Below are 23,989 nucleotides of genomic sequence, written 5' to 3'. Positions count from 1 at the left end.
CGAACACATTTGCGCTAGCAGAGTATCCTCGTGGTTTCATTTCTTTCGCAAAGACTTGCCACTCGGAATAGGGTTTTCTTATAATCTATGACGCCACGCTCAATACTCTTGCCGCCTTCTGGTGTCGAACCAGCTAATATCTCTCGCTGTGGACGCACAATGTGGTGAGCGGGTAGAGGCACACGGTGGATGGAGGAGCCCACTTATGTCTAGCAAATTACCCCTTGATGTTGTATTTTACTCGGATGAGGTCACGGAGAGGGAGGGGTAGGAGACGGTCTGGCATGACAGGCGTCTTCACTTACTTGGCATTTGATTTCCTTGACGTCTACTCTCTTTGTTAGCTTAGTTCCTGTGTGGTTCGAAAAGGGTTGTTTCCCAGAATTTGTCTATCTTGCCGTCTCTATCGTCGTGATTCCTAAACCCTTCCAGGTCAATTAGCTATACCTGAGGTTAGTATTGTCAAGACGCTTTCCTCGTGTCCTTGCCTGTACCTGACTGATGTCTCGTAGTTGACGCTCGTTGCCTTCCAATCCGCCTAAGAAAACCGAAGACCCTGAGTGCGATGAACATCTAGGGCAAAAACATTTAGCTGGGCGGAGCGTATTTCAACTACCATCGCGCCTGTATTCCCGGTGTCTCTACTCTCGTTTCTATCCTCGTGACCTCTTTTATCGTCGTGTCTGCCATCGCTGTCTTTCTACCATTTTTTTACTACTTGACGTCTGGAAACTTCTCGATGCAGGACATGAAAATTTCAGGCAAAATGGGCAGTGTCTTTGCTAGAACTCTGCAGAATATGTTGACGACGACTAACACATCCCAAGTAGCACACACATGGTCAGCAATGTGGGGGTTGGCCTAGAAGCAAAGGCAGGTAACGGGCAACATGGTGAAGGGCAGAGTCTTTCATTTCCTCTACCAAAGATGATGTACATATAAGACTACGTCTAAGCCTTTACATTCGGGTCGTAGAAGCTCGGGGTCTATATCCTGTTGTACAATGCCGCCTGGACCCTTCCTCAGGGGCGATGCCACCACCACGTCCTTCATCCACCAACCAAACATCATTAACAAAGCGTCTACCGCCTCCTCAAGTACCAGTTAAAGGCAAGCTGGTTTGTCTCGTAAGAGAAGGGTGTGGGCACCTCGGCGAAACCACGACGGGCGACGGGGTGGCGGAGGTAGACGGCGGCGCAGATGTTCTGGTTCACCTCGAGGTAGCGAGGGATGAAGGCGAAGGGGGTCATGTAGCGGCGGGGTTCCCAAGGAGTCCAGTACGGCTTGGACTCGTCGATGGGGTTCTCGGCGTTGGTGCGGAGCAGGCTTGCGAGAGCCGTCTGCTCGGCCAGGGACAGGCCCTTGACAGCCTCGCGCACCTCGTCGCTGGTGATGAGCTCCTTGATGGTGTCCCTGGTCTCTTGTTTCTTGGCGCTGACCTTTTGCTCCGCCTTCTCTGACTCTTGCTGCTCCTGCTGCTGCTGCTCCTGCTCAGGGGAAGTGATGGCCTCGACCTGGTTGCCCTCCAGCTTGAAGTCCTTGAGCATGGAGGAGAGGTGGTCAATGACGTTGTCGGGGCTGATGGTGGCGCTCTCGGCGGTGCGGCCGGCCTGAGAGAGGGCGCGCTTGACCTCGCTCGTGAAGGCGCGGAGCTGGCGCTTCTTGCGAGGGTTGAGGCCGTTGCCGTCGTAGAGGAGTGCCTTGGCGGAGCTGATGAGGCCCTTGAGCTGCTTCTTCTGCTGCGCGGCGCGCTGCTCCCCGGTGAGCTCCTCTGTGGCCTCGGCTACCTCGCCCTCGCCCTCACCCTCTGCTTCCTCACCCTCGACCTTGGCTGCAGACTCAGCCTCGACTTTCTCTTCGGAGGCCTCGGCTTCGGCCTCAGCCGGGGCTTCAGCAGCTGCTTCTGAGCTGTCGTTCTTGTTACGGTATTCCTCCCTCTTTGCAGCCCGGAGAGTTTCATAGTCTTCGCCGGCGAGCCACTTTGCGTGTAAGGGGGTCTTGGGTCGGCCAGTGGCATAGAGAACGGAGTCTACGTCGACTTGGAACATGTCGCCTGGGTTCAGGAGGTAGGCACCATAGCGCATCTGAAAAGAGGGGCGGTGTTAGTCGTCGTCAAGGCCGAGTCGAGTGTGTGCAACGCGACTGGGAAAGCTTACCGTCTTGCCGTTGACCTTGACGGCGCCGTGTGTGCAGAACTGCTTCGCCTGGAGGGTACTGCTGGCGAACATGGCACGGAAGATGGCCACGTCTAGTCTCCTCTCGAGCGGCGCAAACGCCATTTGCATGTAGGGCGTAATATGCCTAACGGGTTTGCCTAGGAGTTCTGCGAAGTCGTCCCTCCTGGCCTGGACGGGGTGGACATAAGGAAGACTGTCCTCTTTGTCTGAGATGATGCGCTGTTTGCGCTCCTTCTCGGAGCGGGAGAACGAGCCGGCGTTGACATCCAGGTCTCTGCGGCCGGAACCGCGGCCGCCAGCCTGTTCGGAGCCGTCGTACTTGGCGAGGTAGGCCGGGGGCATGTCAACGGCAGAGTAAAGGCGGCGAGAGAACATGCGAGACCAGTCGGACTCCTTGATGTTGGCGCCGTGGTAGCCTCGGGTGAGTGACTTGGCCGCCCATTTTTGCTGGAAATGAGTTTGCTTAAAGCGAAAAGGTTTGAGCCTTGTCATCAGCATGTTGTATAGATTATATTTGTTCCATGACTGGCGGACTTTCTGGCGGTAGAATAGTGGTCAGCGGTTTTTGTTTACAGCCAGGGTGTTGTGTGCGGCGTGGTATAGATAGAAGCATCGCATGAGGTAGAGGTCGAGGAGGGCGGCCTCCCAAGTTGTGTGTGTGCTTCAATTGACGCTCGTGCGAGGGGAATATGGTTTGTTCGGGGGCATACCATGGACTGAAGGCTGTACCACCTCGGCTTTCTTGCTCTCATCTTGGGCTAACTGTGGTGTCGACGGGGACGTGATCGCACTCGTAGGGCCGGAGGGATGGCGACAGCTTCAGGAGCACGAAACGTCGAGACCGAATTTTTGGTGATGGAACGGCATCTCCCGCACACAAGAAATCGGTACGTACCGCACATCCCACAACGCGCGCTTGAGGGGTGGAAAGCTCTCGCTGGCTTACCTAAGGCAGCAGCAAAGTCTTGGGCTGTGTTTGGAGCAAGAGTCCCTGGATGGGGTGGTCCGGGTACGTACCGGCGCCTCTCGCGATTCACCCTTCACCTGCCACCCGTGTGGTCAATTTTTTCAGTCTCCCCACCTTACCAAGTGGGCCTGCTGCGGGCGGTGTGCATCGAATGCGCGCAACCTGCTGCGGCAGAAACTGGAGCTGTTGCTCGTGCATGCGAATTCTCGTCGCAAAATCCTCGCTGGGGAAACGGCCTGCTCTCTACTTTCTCGCGCTGCCAAATAAATCCATACGAGAAACGAAGCAACTTTTCTTCAGCAACACAGCCTTGTTTCTCCCACTCACCCACGTCTCGAACCACGGTCGCCGAATCGCATTGGTCCGATTGTTAAACTGTGAGCTTTCTTTTTTTCCCTGTCTCCGAATTACTCACGTTACCCTGCTGTCTGACTCTTTGGGGTCGAGGACCGTACCCCGCCACATAATATTCTTCCTCCTTTCCCAGCCTCAATTCACCTCTCGCCGTGTTACTCATCCAGTCATACGCGACGGAGTCATTGTTTCCCGACCGAGTACTTCTTTTTCGAGGAATTCCATCGTTAATTGTCCCTCCTGCAGACTACTTTTTTCCAACTTGAATCTCGACTCGCCACACAATGAGCGCCGCCGAGGAAACCAAGCCCATCGAGGCTGTCGCCGCTGAGGCGCCCGCCCAGGCTGAGGAGCCCGCGAAGGTCGAGGAACCTGCGAAGACCGAGGAGCCTGCTAAGACCGAGGCCGAGGCCAAGCCTGAAGAGAGCGAGGCGAAGCCCGAGGAGAAGAAGGAGGAGCCTGAGGTCCTCAAGACGACTGCAAAGATCGACGATAAGAACCACTCGAACAACGTCAAGTTTGATGCTTCGCTCCTCAAGGAGACAGATGACCCGGCGGAGATCCGCAAGCAGGTAAGGCGCTCTCTGCAAGGATGCCTGTCGTTGACAAACGAGCTAACGTTTTGACGAAAAGGTCGAGTTCTACCTGTCAGATAGCAACTTGCCCCATGACAAGTACCTGTGGGAGCTCACTGGTGGCTTCGAAAACAAGGCCATTCCTCTCAAGACCATCACCTCCTTCAAGCGCATGCGCCGCTTCCAGCCTTACTCCGCCGTTGTCGCTGCTCTTAAGGAGAGCCCCGCCCTCGTGATCGCTGGCGAGGAGGGAGAGGAGACGATCCAGCGCAAGCAGCCTTACACCCCTGGTAACGATAGGTTCAACGCTCGCTGCGTCTACGTCAAGGGCTTCGGCGACGAGGAGCCCTCTACTCAGTTCGACCTTGAGGCCTTCTTCACCAAGTTCGGCCCCATCAACTCTGTCCGTCTCCGCCGTACCCAGGAGAAGCTTTTCAAGGGCTCCGTGTTCGTCGAGTTCCCCGATGAGGAGGCCGCTCAGAAGTTCCTCGCCCTCGACCCCAAGCCCAAGTGGAAGGAGCACGACCTGAAGATCATGCCCAAGACCGAGTACGTCAAGGAGAAGAGCGCCCTCATCCACGCTGGCAAGCTCGAGCCCAACACGTCGCGCCGCTTCTTTGAGGGCAAGGACGGCAAGGATGGCAACCGCAGGGGTGGCCGTGGCGGCAACAGCAACAAGGACAACTGGAGGGAGCGCCGCGACAACGACCAGAAGAACGGCTTCAGGGGAGGCCGTGGAGGTCGCGGTGGCCGTGGAGGCCGTGGCAGAGGCCGTGGCGGTGATCGCCGGGGCGGACGTGACAACGAGAACCGCAGGGATCCCAATGAGCGCGGCAACGACCGCAACGCGTATGTCTTCACCCCAAACTTGGCCGTTGACTATCTTCCTAACCTTCATTACAGCGGCAAGCCTACTATTCAGGCCACGAACGACAAGGGCGAGCCCGTCGCGGAAGACAAGAACAACAACGGCAAGCGCGCCCGTGAAGATGATGGAGCCGCTGCTCAGCCCGAGGCAAAGAAGGTCGACACCAAGACTGAGGTCGCCGCATAGGTTATGTGAGAAGAATGGAAACAACCTCGCGAACGGCACACTCTATCTGAAAAAAGAACGAGATACCACTTACAAAAGCACTCTATCGGGAATCGATTTATTTTGGCTTCACCTGCCCGTTCGACAAAAATGAAGGGCAAACGGTCTATGGCGTTCACGGAACTTGGCTTTAGGTAGCTGGCTTAGAGGTCTGGTTGTTATGGAAATAGCATGAGCATGTGGCCTTACTTCAATAACGCCTCACTGTGTGCCCTGTCTGGAGTCGCAAGTGCAAGAATGCCAGCTGCTCTGCTAAGCAGGCTTGCGGCTCTTTTGCGGTGTCATCATAGTCAATCAAGATATTTGTACCACTTATACGCTGCTTCCCTCCTGTCAAGATCCACGCTTGATGATTGCGGAAATCAGCCAACTCCTTGTAGTTCGCGCATCCTTATTGATACTCGAGTTACGACAATTAGACCTTCCAACCTGCGATGAGATGATCCTCAGCCAGCGGCGAATTGACTCCTCTTTCTCAGCCGCTCCCCAAACACCCACAACAGAATGGGGCCAGGCAGACCAATACCGACGGCAATCAATGCCAGCAGCGTGTTCCCCCACCCATAGTCCAGCCTATGGTACAAAGCCGGTGCAAATAACGGAAACCCAAACCCAGCAACGCTTCTCAGCACCATAACCGAGCCGATGGCAGACGCGGCATACCTCGTATACGTATCGACCAAGAACGCCTGAATGCCCTGGAACCCTACAATGACGCCCGCGCTGAACAGCACCGCGCCAAGGTTGGGTAGGATCCAATGGGCCTTGTACTGCGCAGACCATCCATATATCAGCAACCCAACAGGCACGAGAACCGCCCCCGGAACCATCATCGGCACGCGAAACTCTGGCTTCCCAGGCCCGCCGTCGGGGACATAGCGCTTCTTGAGAGCGATGTAGACGCGGTCCTGGAACCTGGCGCATGTTTGGGCCCCGAGGAAGAAGCCGAGGCCAAGCGAGATGTAGTTCAGCCCGCTGATGCCGGTCGACTCTCCATACCTTGTCGTCCAGAGGGCCGAGAAGGTGGAGAGGACGAGGTACATAATGCCGTAGAGGTACATCATGTACACGGCCAACGCCTGGATGATGACCTGCGTGCCGAAGAGGCGGAAGGGGCGTGTGAGAGCACCAGCGAGGGCGCGAATGACGGTGCGGTCCGGGTTGTCGAACTCGGTGCGCAGGGCGGTGTTGCCCGTCTCCTTGACGAGGCGGTTCTTGATGCGGACCAGAAGGACCGGGGCGCAAGTCTCCTGGAGCACGAACAAGCCGATCCCCTGGACGAGGCCCGCGAAGATGGTGGTGCTGTAGAAGATCCAGCGCCAGGTGGTCTCCTGCGTGATGAAGCCGCCCGCGATGGGGCCGATGGCCGGGCCCAGGAGGGGCGCGAGCGAGTAGATCGATATAGCCCGCCCGCGCTCCTCTGCATTGAAGAGGTCTGCGAAGACGGCGCCGCCAACGGCCATGGGCGCCGAGCCGCCGAAACCTCCGAGGAAGCGGAAGGCGATGAGTTGGCCTTTTGTGGTAGCGAGGCCGCAGCCGAGGTTGAAAGCCATGTAGAGCAAGGTTGTGAGCTGGAGGATGATGATGCGGCCGTACAGCTCGGAGAGAGGGCCCCAGATGAGGGGCCCGAGGGCGTAGGCGAGGACGAATATAGAGAGGACGAGGATCTGTTCAAAGGCGGAAGGGATGGTGAGGTCGTGGGCTATTGCTTCCAGGGCGGGCGCGACCATGGACGAGGACACTGGCGAGAGGAGGGTGTAAAATGAGACTGTTGACGGTGATTTGTGAGTACGTGGACGGTCATGTCCCGACTTCAAGCCAACTTACCACAGAATACTGCTGCCCATTTCTTCTTTGAAGGCCAATTCTTGGGGCTGCGGGGGTCGTTAGGCCCATTCCATGTGATGAGAATGGGCTCTTGTTTGTCTTCAGCAGCGACTGAGTCTTCTCCAGTTGAGTGTCTGTCGAGCTCAGGAGGAGCAGAGAAGACCTCAACTGAGGAGCGCGCATGCTCTACCACAGCCTCGTTTCCTTCTTGCTTCATTGATGCGTGTGATGTTTCTTCAGGCTTCAACTGCTCCGGGTCTTCTGGGTTTTCTTGTCCCAACACAATGAGTATGCAGCATTTGATAGAAACAAACTGGCAAAGTGTTTCTGTCCGAATGACTTCAGCGTTGGTGGACGCATAAATGCAACAACATCAGAGATGCATTGGAGGGAGACTTCTCGCCAGCGGAGAAACAGACCCTGAGACAAGACTTTCAATTATTGCCCAAAAGTGATCAAACATGCGGCCGTGATTCTTCGTGAAGGTACCCTGGGCATATTTCATCCTGTTGACACCCTTCGGCGGGCAACTCCGTCCATCCCAATACACGTTTCGGCCGAATTGTCAATGCTTATGTTTTCCACTCTTTTAGCTCTAGGGCTGAAGGTATTCCGAAACCTATTATCGAGCTGATATAACGCTGACACAGCAACCCTTGTTTTTGCCGCGAGTCGTCTGCTCACGCTTCCTCGTGGAAGCTGCCCAGATGTCAAGGGATGCCGAATTAACCGAGCGGCTCTTAATACTAGACGATTTTCCACTTGGAAAGTTTCTGAGTTTGGACTGAAGTGGGCGATCGCCGAGAAGCAAGAGTTGCGAAAGGGCCGGTGGGAGGTCGTTGCGATTCATTCTGAACCGTGCACAGGAAACTTCAGGGACTAAGCTCATAGACCGATCCTTTGTCTGATTCATTAATCTCTACCCCGTATTAACCACATAGAGCGTTTTGTGCAGAAATGTGAGCTTTGTAGTGAGAGGAAGCATATCTTCCTCGTCATCAGTGTCGTCGCTGTCGTCACCATCGTCTTTACAGAACCCGAAACAACGAGAGTTCAAGTCAAAGCCGTGGATACTGAATACTGAATTGCCGTAAACTCGGCTACTATCTCTTGATAAGTTCTAGCTTTACAGATGACGGCTCATACATGTGAACAGTCATGACAGCATACGTGTTGTTGACCACTCTAAGCGTTCGTTTACGCGCGTCATCCATGCTTTCCCCAGCATCAGGAACAACTTCAATCCTATGCTTGAGCAAGATTGCCGCAAGCGCTGCCACAAAGCCCACCTGAGAGAACCTTTTCCCGGGGCAGATACGCTTGCCGTCACTCCACGGCAGAAATGCGCCCTCAGGGGGAGCCCGGAGCTGCTCGTTTTCCAGTCCCGCAAGTGATTGTGATGAAGTGATCCAACGGCTTGGTCTGAATGATGTCGCATCCGGGCCCCAAACTGGCTTGTGTATTTGAATGCTGGGCATGTTAACGTAGACATTGACACTTGGCGGGATATGTCGATCGCTCCCGCTGACGGGAAGTGTCGTGGACTCTGAACCGGTGCATTTCGGCAGCACAGTGACCGATGGAAAGAGCCGCAAGGTTTCATTCTGGAACCACCCTGTGAGGCCAAGTCAAACATAAGGCTCTATTTTGGCACTCACCATCACAGCTTGGCATCTCTTCAAGCGAGGGAACATTTCCATGAATGATTCTTCAGATTGCCAATCTGTCTTTTGGCCAAGGACTGACGTGATCTCTGCTGCCAGCCACTCTTGCTCTTTTGGAAGAGCTGCAAGGAGATAGAGCGCGAAAGTCAAGGTATGAGCGGACGACTCGTGCCCACCGAGTGAGTAAGTGAAGAGATTTCCACGGATCTCTGACTCTGTAAGACAATTTCGCTTCAAGCTCACCTCGGAACTCGCGTTCTCGGCCTCAATCTCGCCATTACTCTTAACCATGAAGCTTAGAAGATTATCCGTCTGAGTCCGTCTTCTTGTACCCTTTTCTTCCAGCTCCTCTTTACTAGAAGCAATCATCTCGTCGAGATATTGGCGCATTTCACGCGCGGAATCGCGAAAGTTGCTAATCCTGTGTGGCAAGACGGGCAGATCCAAGATCCACTTTGGCACCAGCCGGAGAATGAGCAAGTCCTTGAGACTGGTGTGAAGACAGTCCTTGTAGCTGCGTGAATGACCTTCTGGTATGTATTTTTCTGCGGCTTGGCGGAAGTCGTACTTGACACCGAAGCAAACACCTGTGAAAACGTGGAGATACACCTCTCGAACGTCCTCTACGGGGTCAATGATGCGACCGCTCGAGACTGAGAAATAGTGCTGGATCATCTGCTGCGTCTGCCTGACGGTTTCGGTCCAGACACGTCGATTGTTCCTGTCGCTCAGTGTAGAGACCGTGGCTTTGCGATGGCGAACCCAGTCCTCGCCATCTGACGAGACAAGACTCGTTCCAAGAAAATCGAGCAACTCTTTGACGATGGTTGTCAGCCAATATCCCTTCGAGGAAACTTTGAGAAAGTTTGGGTGTAGCTTACTGGCATAGTGACTTATCTTGGGGAACTCATTAGCACGTTTCCGTAACACCTCGTCAGCGACAGCAGGATCGCGTGTGTGTATTTCGATCTCTCTTGGAGTGGCATGAGCGAAGGTGTCGCCGAGCTTCTCATGGACTTGTGAGTCTCCATGAGCGCGGTCTACCCAGGTCCAATTTAGCGCATCGTGCTGAGTCCAGCTTCCCAGGCTGAGGGGCAGACGCTGGATAATCGGGGACAGCCGTTTATTGAAGATGATCCAAAATGGGTTGAATGGGCTGATGGGGCTCCATACCACTGGGATGCCAATGGTTTTGGCGATTCGAATATTTCGAATCAAGCACAACAGTGAGTATAGAGCATAACTAGCGCAAAGAAATACGATCACAATAGTAGAAGACATTGGTGATGTAGTAAGAAGCGAAGGGGAGAATGGTTGCTTCTGACTATCTCTCGATGCGTTCCAGCGTGCCCAGCGCAAATCTCTTTTGAAGCTGTGATCGTGCTTGTTTCGGTCGACAATGCGAGCTAGAGCTGGTCCCTTGTCCCATAGCTCTGATCCTGGTATGGAACCCGAGTCAACTTCTGTTTCCGAAAGTTGCGGGATGCCAAGCACGAGTTGCAGATGCGCAGGGGCCAAGCGGAACAAGGAACATACTTTCCAAATCTGCCGACTTGAAGTAAGTGCGTTGTGAGATGCGACGCCCTTGGTTTATAATGCTGGCAAACTCTACTCAACGTCACAATTCTGATCAGTCATATCATTTTGATCCACTTCCCGTTCAAAAGACGCAATTGCCAGGTTTCGAGACCGCCCCTCAAAGTATAATAAATTCAGGTGATGTTGGCGGACTTAATGGCTTTGAAATAAAGTTTGGGAAACTCCGAGGAAACGAAGATGGTCGCCGACGTCAGAAGCGAGATCCTTTGACCAAGTCCATCCTGTACTGCTGCCCGTTTACCACAGCCAATTGAGCTTCCTGTTTAGATTGGACGCACAGTGGCAGTACAAACATATTGTCTAGACTCTTTACCATATTGTTATCTGAAATCCTGAAGACATAGAGATCATGGAAAGTGAAGCGTTTTCAAATGGCATATCGATGTCTTACACAGCATGGCTCATAGTTGGCGCATTGAGTGCTATCCTACTGAGACATATTGCCCTTGCGATACGGGGAGAGAGGATCATCGGGAAATTGGGCGGACATGCCCAAAAGTTCCAATCTTATACGCCTATCGGTAAGTCAATTATGTGTCTCATCTCAGTGAACCCAAGTATATCGTATTTGGCGACATGCGTCTAATGCTCAGTAGAATGGCTGTCTGGAATTCACTTCCTCTTGTCGATCACATCACACGCTTTGAGAGATCAGAACCTCAAATTCATGCACAACACATTCCGTCTGTCTGGCAAAAGAAAGAAAAATCCATACACTTTCGAGGTCAACATGCTTGGCTCACGCACGTTGTTTACTTCTGATCCCGAGAACATTCGAGCCATGTTAGCAACACAATTCAATGACTTCGGAAAAGGCGAAAGGTTCAGAAAAGACTGGTTTGATCTTATGGGGAACGGAATTTTTAACGTGGACGGAAGCGCCTGGCACGAGTCTCGCCAACGACTTCGTTCGCTCTTCACTCGCCAACGGGTCAGTGACCTCGCTTGTTTCGAGCGCCATGTTCAAGACATGATTCCCATGTTGGGCGGAGGCCGCACCGTCGATGTGAAGGACATCTTGAGTAGATTTGCACTTGATGTATCGGCGGACTTTTCCTTGGGACGACAGATCAATTCGCTGACCAGTCACCAAAATGACGAGTTTTTCGACGCCTTCGAACGTATCCGCCACATTCAATCCTTGATAGAACGATTGGGCCCTCTGAACTTTCTCGTCCCTCGACGGCAGTTTCGCCAGGACCTGGAGACTCTAAATGATTTTATGAAACCAACAATTGAAAAGGCAGTTTCTATGACTGCAGAAGAGCTCGAGGAGATGGATAAGACAGATCATGGCTGGACCCTTCTTCATGCATGCGCCTCTGTCTCCCGAGACAAACGCTGGCTTCGAGACGAAATGGTTGCTATTCTCATAGCGGGCCGTGACACGACTGCTACAACCATGTCTTGGGCTTTTTATGAGCTAGCCAGGAACCCCGACGTCCTAGCTGACCTTCGGCGTGAAATTGAACTTTCGGTTGGCGTTGGCGACTCAGCTCGGGAGCCAACTTACAAAGACCTGAAGAGCATGTCTTTCGCTACACATATTCTCAACGAAACTCTGAGACTGTATCCGAATGCACCTTTCAACATCAGAGCAGCCGTCAAAGACACCAGCTTGCCACATGGCGGAGGTGCAGATGGGAATAGCCCAGTTGGTGTTCGCGCTGGCACTCAGGTCATCTATTCCACCCATGTTTTGCAGCTTCGAGAGGACCTCAATGCGTACGACTTCGCGCCGATTGATGAGTTCTGCCCTCGCCGCTGGGATTCGTGGACCCCGAAACCATGGACGTACATTCCGTTCAATGGCGGTCCTCGGATCTGTGTTGGACAACAGCTAGCTCTGACCGAGATGGCATATGTGTTAGTACGTGTATTCCAACGATACAAGAATGTGCAGTTAGGAGTCTCGCCGGGTCAAGTCCAATCAAATGAGTCGGGTTGGACAAGAAAAGGGTCAGAGCCTGAAGGGATAGAAAGATTTGTCGGCACACGACTGCGCATGGCGAGTGAAATTACTCTCTCTCCTAGAGGAAGTGTTGATTTGAGATTTACTGAGTGATGTTCAAGACCATTGTCCTTTTTCTTTTTTTCTTATCAACCTCGAAATCACAGTTCCCGAAAGAATTCTTTCGCCCCTCCCCATTTCTTCTATTATTTTATCTTCCTCTAGAATGGTCCCTATCATTAGCAATATCATTATCTTGTCTGTTGTTGTCTGTAATCACTTTCTGCCCGACTAACAAAATTCTTGTCAGAAGTGCACTAACGGTATTGATGAGCGTTTAACAGGTTCAGATTCACATCCTGTGACTTATACGAACGAACACATCAAGAATTATAGCAGTGCAGAAGCTGAAGTGATACGGGGCAAGAAAAATCAAATGGGCTTTATATGAGATCTAGAAGTTATAAGCTACACCGGGAGTTCTCGGTGACTTTGCCTCGAAGAGCAATGTAGTTCCGACCACTCGAAATTCCACTCTCTCAAAAGCCGCTTCAAGAGGCTGAATAATGTCACCCGTACAGTCTCCTTCATTATGAAAGACGCCTGAGAAATTATAAACAGACATGAGCAGCTTTCCGAAAGTATTGTGCTTTACTCCAGAGCCGAGGACAGTGGCGCCAACGACGGCGCCGCCAGGTTTCAACAGTCGGCACAGGCGCGCGACTGCTTCTCCTTTACGGCGCCCTTCTCCTGGGAGGCAATGAAGAAGCAACATGCAGGAAATGACGTCGAAACTCCCATTCCCTCCTGCATCAGACAAACGAACTGATGATGATGTTTTGTCGTCACCAAGTTCAAAGACATCTGCTAGGACCACATCAACATCCACATCTTTGTGTGTGCGTTTGATGCGTCCTCGAGCCTCGGTGAGGGGGTTTTCATTGATATCGGCTAGGATCACTGTTGTGCCCGAAGCCAAAGGGGCGTGTTCGATGAAGTGGCCTGTGCCGACACCAATGTCAAGCAGGCGGGGGCGGGGCACCGCAGAAAGGGAGCTGACGTGTTTGCTGTAGTGTCCCTGAAGAACATCCTCGGGACATCCCCAGGCGCGGGGGCAGATGAACCCAAGGACGAGGGTGTCGTAAAACCACTGGAGAAACAGTGGGAAGTAGATTGCGTTGCCGAACTCAGCTCTGCCCATGATGACGTTATGAGGATAAAGGATATTCTGTCAAGTCAAGAAACCGAACCAATTCTGTCAGAAGCTGCCTCGCAGTTATGTCGGAAACAAGTACAGTGGTGTTTGTGATGTGTTGTAGTCAGTCAGGTCGGATCCAAGTCGTGATGTGGTATTAAGTTTCGCCTGATACGAAACCGAGGCTCCGCTGCTGTCAATGCTCTCTGTGAACAAGGAGCTATGATCCATGTAACCCTCATAGTTCTGGAAGCCCACCTACTAGGTTAGGTATCTCTGCCGCGGAACTTACCAACTTGGAAGGAAGCTGAAGTTTAAATCCAGATGTTGTCTGATGTCGTAGATTGACGTGCCGGAAAGTGGGTGTTATCGGACTCAAGAAGCTCAGTCACAAACACTACTGCGCGAGTTTCAAACCTGACTGGACGACACTCGACTCTGGACGGTCGCAAAAGGGTAATGACTCGGACCGACTTGCATTAGTTCGCGGATGGCGGAACGCCAATCCACGCCAATCCACTCATAACAGTCAGTATAACGAAATCCGAAACTTCGTGAACGGCTCCAAGAAAGTGTCAAACCTTGCAAAGCGGCTGTGATATGCAATGGGACCGCGGCACTTGTGGCCGGCAGGCTATTCGGTTCCGTTCGCCGACGACGTCGGCGTTTGTGATCGACGAAGCTGTCACAAATAACACTTCGTCATGAATATATATGATATCGGCGATGAATGAATCAGGTCGGCGTGGCGTCGTCGGCACTTGATCCAGGCGCCCTCAAGTTCAGAAAAGACAACATCAATTTTGACTTACATTCAGTAGTACCTAAGTGAAGTATACTTTACTGTCCGTCTCTTCACTAGAGCAGATGCAGATCTTTGAACCAAACTGTCGGAGACTTTGAGTGAATCCAAGTCTAAACATGAACCCCAACATGGACTTCCCTAAATCGGAGCACACCCAACCCATAGCCATCATTGGCCTGAACCTCAAATTTCCTGGAGATGCTACGTCACCGGAGGCATTTTGGGACACGCTACAGAATGCACGAAATGCTTCAACGAAAGTGCCGACATCACGCTTCAATGTCGATGCATTCTACCATCCAGATCCAGCTCGTCTGGACAGTGTAAGTCTGCTCGGTGCCTGTTTATAATACCCCAAGCTGATGGCTGTGATAGATGCGCGTTCCCAAAGCTCACTTCATGAACGAAGATCCTCGAGCTTTCGATGCTGCTTTTTTCAACATGTCTCCCGCGGAGGCGTCCATTCTGGATCCCCAACAACGCGGACTTCTCGAGGGGACATATCACACTTTTGAAAATGGTAAGTCACATCAAATACCGTCTTGGATCGCACCCATATCTGGAAATGTTGTCCAAGTCGACCAGTTACAGGCTCCATGAGGCTAACATTGCGCAGCCGGGTTAGCCATTGAACATGTAGCCGGGTCCCGAACCTCCGTTTTCTGTGCCTCTTTTGGTCGGGACAGCGACGCCATTGTAGCTCGTGATCCCGAGTTTCAGTCCAGATACCAGGCAACGTCGTCGGGCTCATCGATGTTGTCAAACCGCATCAGTCACTTTTTTGACCTTCGTGGGCCCTCTCTGACAGTTGATACGGCGTGCTCAAGCGGGTTGTACGCTCTGCACTTGGCTTGCCAGAGCATATTGACTGGAGAGTCCGATATGGGTCTAGTCTGTGGCTCGAACACCTACCTCACCCCTGAATGCATGAGCTTCCCACTCAGCAACGCCGGTTTCCTATCACCTGATGGACGTTCGTATAGTTTCGATCGCAAGGCCAACGGCTATGCCCGTGGCGAGGGATACGCCTTTGTGCTTCTCAAGCCTCTCAAAGCAGCACTCCGTGACGGAGATACCATTCGTTCCATAATTCGGGCCACAGGGGTCAACCAAGACGGGCGAACGCCGAGCATCACCCAGCCCAGCTCTGCTGCTCAGGTCGAGCTTATCAAGAAGACGTACGAGGCAGCCGGCTTGAGTCTTTCTGAGACCGAATATGTGGAAGCTCATGGCACGGGCACGCCAGTTGGAGACCCCATTGAGGCTTCTGCAATTGGTCAGGTCTTCCGGTCTCACCGGAATCGCCCCGTGTGGATCGGCTCTGTCAAAAGCAACATTGGGCATCTTGAAGGCGCGAGCGGGCTGGCAGGGTTGCTCAAAGCAGTATTCGCACTTGAAAACAGTGTTATACCGCCCATTGCAGATTTCGAAGAGGCGAATCCAGCGATTGATGTCGACGAGTTAGGTATTAGCTTCCCGACGAAGCCAACACCTTGGCCAGTGACGGAATCGGGGATCCGTCGGGCCTCGATCAGCTCCTTTGGGTACGGAGGATCGAATGCGCATGCCGTTCTGGATGATGCTTACAACTACTTGCGAACTCATGGCTTAAGTGGCCATCATCGCTCTGTGGACTCGTCTCGGAAGATCACCAACGGTACCTCAACCAACGGAGCTCACACCAACGGCACCGAACCCAATGGAAGCAAGGTCAACGGAAAAACTGAGAATGGTAATGGCCAAGACGGTGGAGTTTCTATCAGCCACTGTGGTCTCTTGACATTCTCTGCCGCAGATGAAGATGGAACACACAGACAAGTCTCGACCCTAGAGAACCATCTCGCTCAACACCCCATCAGCTCAGCAGATGCCCTCGTGGACTTGGCACACACTCTTTCACGTCGCAGTCTCTTGAGTTGGCGCGCTTTCGCTGTCGTCGAGTCGTCAGATGACCTCAAGTCTACACTCGGAAAATCCCTCTCACCAGTTGTCTTTGCTCTGCCGTCGAAAACCCCTGAGCTAGGCTTCGTTTTCACGGGGCAAGGTGCCCAATACTCCCGCATGGGTCTTGGCCTTCTAAGGTATCCAGTTTTCCGTCAAAGCCTGCTCGACTGCAACGACTACTTACGATCCCTCGGATGCGAGTGGTCAGTTCTGGAAGAAATGCAACGGCCAATAGATTCCTCAACGATTCACAAGCCGGGGCTTTCCCAGCCACTTTGCACAGCTCTCCAAGTCGCCGTCGTTGATCTTCTTCGATCATGGGACGTCGTCCCTCAGTCCGTGTGCGGACATTCATCGGGCGAGATTGCGGCTGCATATTGTGCTGGTGCCATTGATCGTCTTTCTGCGTGGAAGATTGCCTACTTCCGAGGAGTCTTAGCCAAAAGGCTAGTATCTGACGCATCGAGGGCCAAGACAACCATGATGTCCGTTGGCTTAAGCCAAGAAGATGTTCACCCTTACCTTCAAGATGGGCTTTCGATTGCCTGCGTCAACAGTCCTGTTAATGTGACTCTATCGGGACCAGTTGACGCCATCGAGAAGCTCCTGAGCAAGCTGGATAGCGAGGAAATCTTTGCCAGAAAGCTCTCAGTTGAAGTTGGATACCATTCAAAAACTATGGAGGCAGTCGCTGCGGAGTACCAACAAAAGATTCAAGACATTCATGCTCCGCCACAAGATGGCAACAGGGCCTCTCAAAAGCTGTCGTCGATTGCACTGTACTCATCCACGACAGGAGAGCTCGTGCCGCATCTCACGATGATTGACCCGGCATACTGGGTACGCAACTTGGTGTCGCCTGTTCTCTTTTCCAATGCTATCTCATCTATGAGCGAAGCCAAGCAAGGCGCACGTCAGTTCTTGGTGGAGATCGGGCCACAGTCCGCTCTGCGGCGCCCAGTTCAAGACACACTGGATCGCGTCATTGGAAAGACCTCCTCAGAGAAATGGCGATATTCCTGCGTTCTGAAGAAGGATGGAAACGATGTCAAGTCCCTGTTGGAAACCATCGGATCCATGTGGACAGCAGGCATCCCATTCAACTCGAGTAAATTGAACGCGGATTCAATCCAGCCCAGTCGTAAACCACGGCTGATGGTCGACCTTCCTGGATATCCGTTCAACCGCTCACGAGAGCTTTGGGAGGAAAGCCGACTAAGCCGCAACTATGCGAATCGACCTTACCGCCGCCACGCTCTACTTGGTGTTCGAGATCGAGATTGGAATCCCGAGGAACCAAGCTGGAGACACTTCATACGATCGCAAGAGAATCCATGGATCTTGGATCACGCCTTGAATGGGTCTCCCCTTTATCCCGGCGCGGGAATGCTTGTCATGGCCATAGAGGCCGCACGACAACTCGCAGCTGCTGTGGAGTCTCGCATCGTTGGGTATCAACTAGACAACGTGCGTTTTCTCCGCGCCATCAACGTCAGTGACTCAGAACGAGGAACCGAGGCGAAGGTCGTGTTGCGGCGGCGGAGGCAAGCTACCAACACCAGCGGTCAGATGCTCTGTTACGACTGGCGCGTCTTTGGCACGAACGGCGACAACTGGGATGAGTGTGCCTACGGCAGTATCAAAGTTGAGTTGGAACCCGAGCAAGGTGTGACACCTGAGCAGGCGGCTCTCTGTGAAGCTCGCCGTGCTCGCTTCGCTAGCACCATCTATAACGAACTGCAAGAAGATGCGGAACAATGCCGTTTGAGTGTTCACCACAGCCAGCTTTACAAGAACATGTCGAGACGTTCTGGCTTTGACTACGGGCCGTACTTCCAGCTTCTCAGGAATATCGGGTACGACAGAGATGGCCATGCTACTGCTACTCTATCCCTGAGAGACTACACCAAGACGATGCCATTCGCCGGAGAAGATCCATGCGTTGTGCATCCAAGTACTCTGGACGCGATTTGCCATCTCCAGATGGTGGCGCTATCACAGGGTGGATGGTACGCCGTTCCCACCATGATGTTCTCTCACCTTCGAAAGCTTTGGGTGTCACATCAGCTTTTCCGTGCCCCGGACAACCCCCAACTCAAGGTCGCAACTCATGAGACCATGAGAGCTTTCAGAGAGGCGGAGTGTCGGACGACAGCCATGCTTGCTGAGACCTCCGAGCCCGTTATCATTTTGGATGGTCAGCGCGGCACCGCTATCTCAAGTTTGTCAAAGACGAACGCGGGCATTGGCTCTGACAAGGACTCCAAACAGTTGTTCTACAGTCTTGATTACAAGCCAGATCTGTCGCTTCTGACTGAAACTGAAAAGAGCAAGTACCTCACCAACGCCTTCGAGCAAGATCCTCGGTGCAAGGCCCCGGATAAAGGAATAATTGACCGCGCCGACGCCATTGCACTTCATTTCATCGAAGCCGCTCTGAGCGAGATCGATCAAGATGATCAGGCCACCAAGTACGATGGTCATCTGGAGCGTTATGTGGCATGGATGCGCCGAGTTCGTCAGAGCAGAGAGAAGTGGACGCTGGAGTCTCGAGGACTCGGCGGCTTGGATATCCAGGATATTCTGGAGGAAGCTGACTCTGAGCCCACGCAGAGGCTTACCAAGAAAGTTGGCGAGCATCTGAACCGCATCTTGAGAGGAGAGGAGAACGCCCTGCAAGTCATATTCGAGGGCAATCTGGCAGATGGTAAGCACGTCAAAATGAGCAACCTTGACCCCTGAGTGTGCTGACCAACACACCACAGAATTCTACCATTCAAACATCTTTTCAACCAATAATAGCAAGATGGGTGCCTATATGAACATCCTGTCTCACGCGCAGCCAAATATCCGCGTGTTAGAGGTTGGTGCTGGCACGGGGAGCTCGACTGGTCGGATCCTCCCATACTTATCGGCGGATGGGGAAGAATGGGGTCCTTCCAAACCTGTTCGGTAGGTTATCAACCTTTGATACACCTTATTGTGTATTTCGAAGTATTCTCGGAACTTTACTCACACAGCCAATAGCTTTGGCGAGTATGTCTACACGGACGTGTCAGCCGGCTTCTTCGAGAAAGCCCGCGAGCGTTTCTCCTACGCCGCAGACCACATGACATTTCGAAAGCTCGATCTCGAACAAAACCCATTCTCTCAAGGCTTCGAAAAGGCAAGTTACGATGTTGTTGTTGCGGGTAACGTTCTCCACGCAACAAGCGATTTGATCCAGACCCTTCGATACGTTCGAAGCCTCCTGCGCCCTGGCGGTGTCCTCATCCTTGGCGAGACGGTGAACCTCGACAACGTTCGCGACGGCCTCATCTTTGGTCTCTTGCCTGGCTGGTGGCTGCGAGACGGGCAGTGGTGGTCTACGAATGAGGAGTACCAAGATCAAGGCCCTCTGTTGACCGAAAAGCAGTGGGATGTCGTCCTACGTGAAGCTGGGTTCCCCGGAGTCCAGATGACGTTCAGGGATCATGAAGAAAAGCCGCATCATCGTGTGTCAGTCATGATGACCTCAAAGGTTGAAGACGAAACCACAAGCGAAGATTACGTCAACGTTGCGCCTGATCAACCATGCGGAAGCTCAAGTTATGGAATCATTATTGATCCATCATCTGACATCCAGAGAGTTGTTGCTGAGACGCTTCGGGAGACTCTTACAAAGGAATTGGAAGTTCGCGCGCCAGAAGTCATCAACATGGACGATATCCTCTCAAACACCACCCAGCTTCGAGACAGGATCATCGTCAGCCTTCTCGAGCTCGAAGGCTCCATCCTCAAAGACATTTCCGAGCCTACCTTCGCCGCCACCAAGAAGATCTGTCTCGACACCAAATCAACCCTCTGGGTAACTCGCGGCGCCAGCCCCAACGCATCAGTTCCCGCGTCAGACATAACTACAGGCTTTGGGCGAAGCGTCTGCTCCGAAAGAGGCGACCAAAACTTCACAACCCTGTCCTTGTCCACGAGTCCCACGGCCATCTCCATCCCGACCATCGTCGACCACATCACCCGCGTCCTCAAGCATCACCGTCCAGGTCTTGACAACGAATCTGAGTTCTCAGAAACAGCAGACGGCATTCTCTGCATCCCACGTCTCACCCCAACCTCACACCTCGAGCAAACCCTCTCCCGACGCCACAAGTTGCCAGAACCCAAAACCTACAACACCATCACGCCTACCCCAGCCAAGCCTCACATTTCGGCAAGTATCGAAACCCCAGGTCTCCTTGACACACTATTCTACGCCGAGTCTTCCCAAGATTCTGGCGATCTAGCCGACGGCGACGTCGAGATCGAGATCAAAGCAACATCTCTCAACTTCAAAGACGTCATGATCGCCCTCGGCCAGATACCGGGGCGCTCCTTCGGGTTCGACGGCGCGGGCATAGTCTCTCGCACCGCGCGAAACAGTGCCCTCCGCCCCGGCGATGCTGTCCTCTTCTGTTCGTCCAAGGGCGGTGGCTTCGGCACATTCGTGCGCTGCCCGGAGCTCCAGACGGAGAAGATCCCGCAGGGGATGAGCTTCCATGTCGCGGCGGCGATACCAGCTGTCTGGTCGACGGCGGTGTACTCGCTAGATCACATCGCAAGACTGCAGAAGGGGGAGACGGTGCTGATTCACTCCGCCGCGGGTGGCGTGGGACAGGCTGCTGTGCAGCTCGCGTTGCTGAGGGGCGCCGAGGTATTCGCGACAGTGGGAAACGAGGCCAAGCGGCAGCTCGTGAAGGATCTGTTTGGGTTGAATGATGACCACATCTTCAACAGCCGCGACGATACCTTCGCCGAGGACGTTCTTCACGCTACAAAGAACCGCGGCGTGGATGTTGTCCTCAACTCGCTTGGCGGCGAGCTGCTCAGGCAGTCGTGGGAATGCATCGCGCCCTTTGGACGGTTCATCGACATTGGCAAGGCGGACATCATCGCGAACAACACGCTACCCATGGGCCCATTCAATAAGAACGTCACGTTTTCCTCGGTGGACCTTGTGGTTGTCCACGAGGAGGCGAAGCCGCTGATGAAGAGGATAATGCAAGATGTCGTGCGTCTCTTTGAGGAGCATCCAGGGCTGGCTGAGCCTAAGCCGCTGCACGTATTCTCCCCGTCGAAACTTGAGGAGGCTATGAGGTTTCTTCAAGGGGGCAAGAACACCGGTAAGGTTGTGATTGATTTTGATGTGTCTGACGAGGTCATCTACCGGCCTTCACCACAACCGGGAATGAACTTTAGGGGTGATGCGACGTATATTGTTAGCGGTGGGCTGGGTGGTTTGGGCCAGGAGATTGTGAGGTGGATGGTCAGTCGTGGAGCGAAAAATCTGCTGCTGCTATCATCTCGCGGAGCCCAGGGGCGAGCGGACGCGATGAAGTTCATCAACGAACTCGAAGGCACCCACGAGGTCAAGATGCTCGCGCCAGCATGCGACATAACCAACCGCGCCCTCCTCGCCGAGACGCTTCGCCAGGCCAGAGAGACCCTCCCCCCAGTCAGAGGCTGCATCCAAGCAGCGATGCTCCTGCGCGACGACATGCTCGCCAACATGTCCGCCGCCACCTTCCACGCCGCCCTCGACCCGAAATACCTCGGCTCCCAGAACCTACACGAGCTGCTCCCCCCGGACCTGGACTTCTTCATCATGCTGTCCTCCTTCTGCGGGATCATGGGCAACCGCGGCCAGAGCAACTACGCCGCCGGAAACGCCTTCGAGGACGCCCTCGCGCGGCACCGGGTCGCGCGCGACCTCAAGGGCGTGGCCGTCGACCTGATGCTGGTCGCCGAGGCCGGGTGGGCCAACGTCAACTACGAGTCCGTCACGCAGAGCCTGCGGGCCGGCCACGGCGGTCTGACGCAGGCGCAGCTCATGGCTTTGCTGGAGATGCTGTGCGACCCGGCGTACGACTGCTCGCGGCCCGGGGCGGCGCAGGTTGTGAATATGGTCGACAGCCCTGCGGAGCTGGCGCGGATGACGGGGTTGGGGCTGTTGGACTGGATGCAGAAGCCGATTTTCAACAATCTCTTGCGCATGGGCGAGACGGACGACAGTGACGCGGCCGGCGGGCGCGGGGCAGCTGGAGATGATAAGGGTGAAGAGGTTGATTATCTTGGTCTTGTCAGGACGGCGGCGAACTTGACTGCGGCAGGAGAGGTTGTCACACAGGGCCTGGTGCAGAAGCTGGGAAAGAGCTTATCTGTACCGGCCGAGACACTTGATGTTGGGAAGCCTGCGTATGTTGTTGGCGTGGACTCGCTGATTGCGGTCGAGGTGAGATACTGGTTCATGAAGCGGCTGAATGTTGAGGTGCCCGTGTTTGAGATCTTGAAGAACCAGAGTATCACGGAGTTGTGCCAGCAGGTTGCGTCAAAGGTTCTTCAGGGGACAGCTAAATAGGAGTCCAAATCTACAATGCGTGCTAGGATGTATTTTCTTTATTTCGATGCTAGAAAGATGGAAACATTCGTAGAAAGAGATAGACTAAATTTACAGTCCTATTGCTATTACAAGACGCGCTCAGAGATATTCGCTCGTCTCTTGACGCTCCAGAAAGTCTCAACAAGCCTAAGCTTCGTAGTTCAACACGCGCCAAGTTGAAAGAGGAAGACCATGCATCTCTGCTACCGAAAGGCCCCTAGAAGGAGTCGCTGTCGTCTCTGTCGTGCCCTGTCGTGATGTAAGAATCTGCCACCAGACCTCCCCCTTTTGCAAGCCTAATCCGTCCGCAGCATGCAGCAGATACCCAACATCTCTCCCAGGTCATTACATTGCTTACACCGAGCTTTCGAACTCCCAAAACAAACGTCGAGCTAGCCGATCCTTCTCGATTAAGAATATTTCTCCCCGTCGAATGACGACCATCCATCCCCAGGCGCATCACTCCTCCCAAACCGGGCGACCTACCACACACGACGTCGAAAGTGGTGTTGTAGTATCCCAATATCACCACGGAAGAACCCGCGCTGACAGCCCCTACTCCCTCTGGAAACTAGACGGCGCGTTTCGCCCGTGGAGGCGGGCTGCTGTCGGCAGGGTGCCTACAGCGGGGTGTGTCATTGACCCAGACTTTACACGTCTTTGGGAGGAGCCTAGCCAGACAGCTTCGGGTCAGGAGGGGATGCCGCTTTTTCAGATGAACGTGATCGACGTCAAAGTTTCAGCTTCCTAATGAAATAATATCGGGTGCCTTGGTAGCGTCGTTGGGACGCTTGGAGGATCCTCGGAAGGGATCTCCCTCAATGTCGTGGGGGGCGAATGGTATGTTGATATTGAAGGGACTGAGCCAGTTCGGGCCTATGGATGGACTGACGGTGTTTGAGAAGCGGGAGGCAAGTGGCAAAGGCTGGAGGAGCCATGCTTGGTCACTGAGAGAGAATCGTTCACGCGTGCTGGTCATGGAGGACGTGGATCCAGGCACGGAACCATTTACATCAAGGTGTAAGATCTCAAGCTCTTACCATTCAAGTTGTATACGAGCTCCGAGAAGCATCCCAAATCTCCCACTGCAAAGTGAGCGCACAGCTAAGTCGCACGTCAGAGCTGGCCAGCTAACTTCCCCGCAAAACCGCAGCCCTAGACATCGGCAGTCTGCTGCAAATGCCGCAGGATGGCCGGTCAAATTGGAACACAAGACGGAGGATGGCCTCAAATAGGACAGCGTCAGATGCTCAAGGGCGCAAGTGTGTGTGTTTTCAACGTTCTGGTAGGGAAGCGCGGCTCGACGTGCCGTGGGAACGGTGGTATGTGGACTTTGGTGATATGGAAAGCCCTCGTGCCGTGGGCTGTCATTCCTGCACCTATACCGCGTTGATGGGGCTGCGAATTCGGACAAGCCAATGCTTCGAGC

At 53.6% G+C, this 23,989-nt stretch overlaps 7 protein-coding genes across 7 annotated transcripts; 3 read left to right on the top strand and 4 right to left on the bottom strand.

Annotated features, from left to right (window-relative positions):
- Positions 1-1,082: 1,082 nt before the first annotated feature.
- On the bottom strand, positions 1,083-2,929 carry CGGC5_v016250 (mitochondrial 37S ribosomal protein uS4m; the record flags this gene model as incomplete). Its single annotated transcript, XM_032020226.1, has 3 exons — positions 1,083-2,084; positions 2,157-2,714; positions 2,888-2,929. The coding sequence occupies 3 exons, from the start codon at positions 2,927-2,929 to the stop codon at positions 1,083-1,085; spliced, it is 1,602 nt and encodes a 533-aa protein (XP_031882583.1).
- A 411-nt stretch (positions 2,930-3,340) lies between these two features.
- Positions 3,341-3,764, top strand: CGGC5_v016249 (uncharacterized protein; the record flags this gene model as incomplete). The annotated part of the gene is made up of 2 exons (XM_032020227.1): positions 3,341-3,521; positions 3,745-3,764. The coding sequence occupies 2 exons, from the start codon at positions 3,341-3,343 to the stop codon at positions 3,762-3,764; spliced, it is 201 nt and encodes a 66-aa protein (XP_031882581.1).
- An 18-nt stretch (positions 3,765-3,782) lies between these two features.
- Positions 3,783-5,127, top strand: CGGC5_v016248 (La protein-like protein; the record flags this gene model as incomplete). The annotated part of the gene is made up of 3 exons (XM_032020228.1): positions 3,783-4,070; positions 4,132-4,922; positions 4,977-5,127. The coding sequence occupies 3 exons, from the start codon at positions 3,783-3,785 to the stop codon at positions 5,125-5,127; spliced, it is 1,230 nt and encodes a 409-aa protein (XP_031882582.1).
- A 485-nt stretch (positions 5,128-5,612) lies between these two features.
- On the bottom strand, positions 5,613-7,210 carry vrtL-1 (Efflux pump vrtL; the record flags this gene model as incomplete). Its single annotated transcript, XM_032020229.1, has 2 exons — positions 5,613-6,934; positions 6,994-7,210. The coding sequence occupies 2 exons, from the start codon at positions 7,208-7,210 to the stop codon at positions 5,613-5,615; spliced, it is 1,539 nt and encodes a 512-aa protein (XP_031882579.1).
- An 886-nt stretch (positions 7,211-8,096) lies between these two features.
- On the bottom strand, positions 8,097-9,938 carry CYP86A2 (Cytochrome P450 86A2; the record flags this gene model as incomplete). The annotated part of the gene is made up of 3 exons (XM_066153489.1): positions 8,097-8,597; positions 8,652-9,472; positions 9,539-9,938. 3 exons carry the CDS (start codon positions 9,936-9,938, stop codon positions 8,097-8,099), a joined length of 1,722 nt encoding a protein of 573 aa, XP_066007346.1.
- A 2,968-nt stretch (positions 9,939-12,906) lies between these two features.
- CGGC5_v016245 (uncharacterized protein) lies at positions 12,907-13,408 on the bottom strand (the record flags this gene model as incomplete). Its single annotated transcript, XM_032020231.1, has 2 exons — positions 12,907-12,957; positions 13,034-13,408. 2 exons carry the CDS (start codon positions 13,406-13,408, stop codon positions 12,907-12,909), a joined length of 426 nt encoding a protein of 141 aa, XP_031882577.1.
- Positions 13,409-14,323: 915 nt separating this feature from the next.
- On the top strand, positions 14,324-22,539 carry alt5-3 (Highly reducing polyketide synthase alt5; the record flags this gene model as incomplete). The annotated part of the gene is made up of 5 exons (XM_066153488.1): positions 14,324-14,530; positions 14,583-14,727; positions 14,824-18,858; positions 18,917-19,103; positions 19,179-22,539. The coding sequence occupies 5 exons, from the start codon at positions 14,324-14,326 to the stop codon at positions 22,537-22,539; spliced, it is 7,935 nt and encodes a 2,644-aa protein (XP_066007347.1).
- Between the last annotated feature and the right edge of the window lie 1,450 nt (positions 22,540-23,989).

Source organism: Colletotrichum fructicola (genome assembly GCF_000319635.2).
Source record: "Colletotrichum fructicola Nara gc5 chromosome Unknown KSG_Nara_v1_contig10, whole genome shotgun sequence".
Classification (NCBI taxonomy): Eukaryota; Fungi; Ascomycota; class Sordariomycetes; order Glomerellales; family Glomerellaceae; genus Colletotrichum; species Colletotrichum fructicola.
The sequence above is the reverse complement of the archived record's forward strand: the minus strand, read 5'-3'. Positions and strand labels throughout refer to the sequence as shown.